The 2,872-nt window shown below is 61.9% G+C and overlaps 1 protein-coding gene across 1 annotated transcript in view; it reads right to left on the minus strand.

Moving 5' to 3' along the window:
* The window catches only part of EXOC3L1 (exocyst complex component 3-like 1), a gene marked incomplete at its 5' end in the record, with an annotated part of 7,602 nt that overhangs the window by 2,547 nt on the left and 2,183 nt on the right, over positions 1–2,872 (minus strand). Inside the window, 6 exon segments of the mRNA XM_010150652.1 lie at positions 879–1,008; positions 1,165–1,275; positions 1,695–1,795; positions 1,893–2,018; positions 2,219–2,336; positions 2,500–2,870. Of these exon segments, the coding sequence (XP_010148954.1) occupies positions 879–1,008; positions 1,165–1,275; positions 1,695–1,795; positions 1,893–2,018; positions 2,219–2,336; positions 2,500–2,870 (957 nt within the window).

The following is a 2,872-nucleotide window of genomic DNA, read 5'->3' on the forward strand; positions in this document are numbered from 1 at the left end:
ACCCCCTCGCTGCCAGCCAAAAGGCAGCATAAAAATAGGTCTAGAGTAGGAATTTACGGAAAAACACTGGGGCTGCCCCTCCCTGACACCCAGAGATCCACATCTGGGGGCTTTTATCTCGATCCTGATGCCCCACCCTGGGCAGCACCTGGGATGCGGGTGGCAAGCTGCTCCTCACACACCCACTTTTGGCCTCTCCTGCTCTGCTTTTATTTTTGATTTCCACTTCCCTTGCGTACATGTAACGTGTTTTCAGCCGAGGGCTTTGCCCTCCTCCCCTGCTGTCCTTGCCCGTCTTCCTGCCCGGAGGCAGACATCCCCTGTCTCTGCCGGGGCCACGGCACTCTCCAAGCTGCTGGCGAGCGCTTCATCCTTTAGCTACTCTATTGTTTTCAGGGCGTTCGAGCCCTAAATAGCAATGCCATTAATTATCCCAGATTTTTGGTCCAGACTCCAGGAAAGCTAAATTTGACTAGGCTGGCAGGAAACGACTCAGGCAGTGGTACGTGGGCTTGCATCCTCTGCAGGGACACTGCCTCTCTCCTCCTGGTTTTCTGCCATGAAGCAGCCGTGAGACGGAGCGCGAGGCAGCCCGGGGGGGGCTGTGGCTAAAATGGCGGTTTGGGGGCCACAAGCCATCTGCCCCAGCGATACAGGGTAGTGCTGCCCGGCGACAGGCATCGCCCGAGCCGCAGCCGGTTTATCAAGGACTGGGAGGCAGGCTGGCAGAGGTGCCTGCAGGATGATAGCGGGGTACGTGGTGGGGATCCCGGGCAGGAACAAACCCACGCCCTGGGGGGGGGTAGCAGTAGTGCTGGTCTTGCTGGGGCCGAGTTTGCTGCATCCCTGCCAGCCTCAGGGGCTGTGGAGAAACGTACCTGCAGGTCCAGGAGCAGCTCCTCCAGCAGCAGCTGGCAGGCTTTCTTCTGCGTCCTGTCTAGAGCAGCCCGGAGGGACGCGGGGACTTCTCTGCGGGCAGTGTCGGGATGCAGGGAGGAGACAGAGGAGCTACAAGAGAGAAGGGAGGGGACAGGTAGCCTGGGAAGCATGGTGGGGACACTAGACCCCAGGGGGATGGGGCGGATGTGGCTTCCTTGTGGGTAGTTGGTGGAGGTTGGTGGGTAGAGGTTGCCCCAGGAACTACAAGGTGCTGGTGCACGTTACCCGAGAGCCAGGTTGTTGTTGAGCATGGCGAGCAGGTAGGAGACGTAGTACTTGGGTACAGTCCGGTCCTTCTGGTGCTCCTTCCCACATCGCACTAGGGCTTCCCGCAGACTGCAACACAGCGAGGCAGCCAGGGTGGGTGGGCAGAGCCCCGGATGGCTCGCCCCAATGAGCTGGGATGTGCTTGGGGGCACCTAGACCTCCCGCAACCCTCCCAGCCTCCTTCCAGCTCCTGCCAGCTGGAGAGTGACAGGTTGTGGGGTGGGGGTGGGACAGTGGCACCCATTCTGGGCCCCTCGGGAGAGCAGGACTTGGAGCTACCGGAGAAGCACTTGGAGCAGCAAGCCCTGGGAGCTGGTGGCCCCCAAGGGCTGAGGCAGTAGCCTCACGGGTGGACAGGCTGCTGAGCCTTCCGTGACCTGGATGAACGCTGGGTGCCCCCGGGCAGATCTCCACCATCACCCTACAGTGCTTGGCTGTGGGACCCAGGGTCTATGAGGACGGGCAGGGGCGTGAGGGGTTCCACTGACCGGCCCAGAAATGCCTCCAGCTCCTCCAAAGCCATGTTGTAGACCTTCTGCTGCAGAGAGTCGGTGATCAAGGAGGCTACCTGGATGTTCTCATTCAGCATCTGCAGGGGAGAGAGTCAGCGGGAGGCTGCAAGCCACGGCCCCATTTCTGGGGGCTCTCAGCATGGCTGTGCCCCAGCTGCACCCACGGGGACCCACCTGCATGACAATGACAGGCAGGGCTGACTGGAAGAAGCCCTGATGGTCTGTCTCGGGTTCCTCTTCCCTGAACCACTCCTTGAACTCCACCTCCAGGGTCCTCTGCATCCACTCCAGCACGCTAGCCTGCGGGACGGGCGCCCACCACCATCAGCCCAAGAAGTCAGGTACCGACTGCCCTGAGACCCCCACACGTAGCGTGGCAGCGAGTCCCGGGCCTTGTCCCACAGGCTCTCGGTGTCGTGCTGCTGTCGGAGCGGACAGCGGCTCGGCGGTGGTTGCTGTGTCCCAGTGCCTGCTGCACGTGTGCTGTCCCACTCACTCACCTTGACCTTCACCACGTATTTCCTCTCCGTCTGCTCCACAAGCTCAGGGGACATCAAGGGACCCAGAGCAGAAACGTCCACTTCTGGGACAAGGTCAGGGTGACCCATCATCTCTGGACTGGAGGGAAGAATTGGCCCAGGGCCGGGAAGACCTGTGTTTTTCAGCAGTTCCTACCTCTCCCCCTGCCCTCCCGGGGGTCATCGGCAGGCGGCTGGAGCCGCTCTCCCAACCCGCCCGCACGCTGGTGGAGAGCGCGGCTCCCGGCTGGGCTGGTGCTGACCTGTGGTACACACGAAGCGCCCACTCAAGGAGGAGGAAGAGTCCCTGTTTGTCCAGGTCCTCTCGGAGGAGGTCCTGGAGGTGGCTGCTGAGGGCCTGGTGGTACGTGGCGGTGCAGATGCCGAGGATGTTGTAGTGGGGTGGGACGCACTGGACCATCAGGTCCTTCACCACGCGCAGCTCGGACACAACGTCCTTCTGCAGCGCTGCCAGGTGCTTGGCCAGCCCCGGCCCCTCAGCGTCCGCGTGGGTGGCATGAAAGCGGGCTCCTGTGATGGACTCCCGGAGAACGTGGTAAAACTTCTGCCTCCAGCTCTTTGGGCGGCCGGGGGGAAGGAAGGTGCCTTCCAGCAGCAGAGCGTCATCGATTTTCT

The sequence above is a fragment of the Eurypyga helias genome, unplaced genomic scaffold (genome assembly GCF_000690775.1).
Source record: "Eurypyga helias isolate BGI_N326 unplaced genomic scaffold, ASM69077v1 scaffold21814, whole genome shotgun sequence".
Classification (NCBI taxonomy): Eukaryota; Metazoa; Chordata; class Aves; order Eurypygiformes; family Eurypygidae; genus Eurypyga; species Eurypyga helias.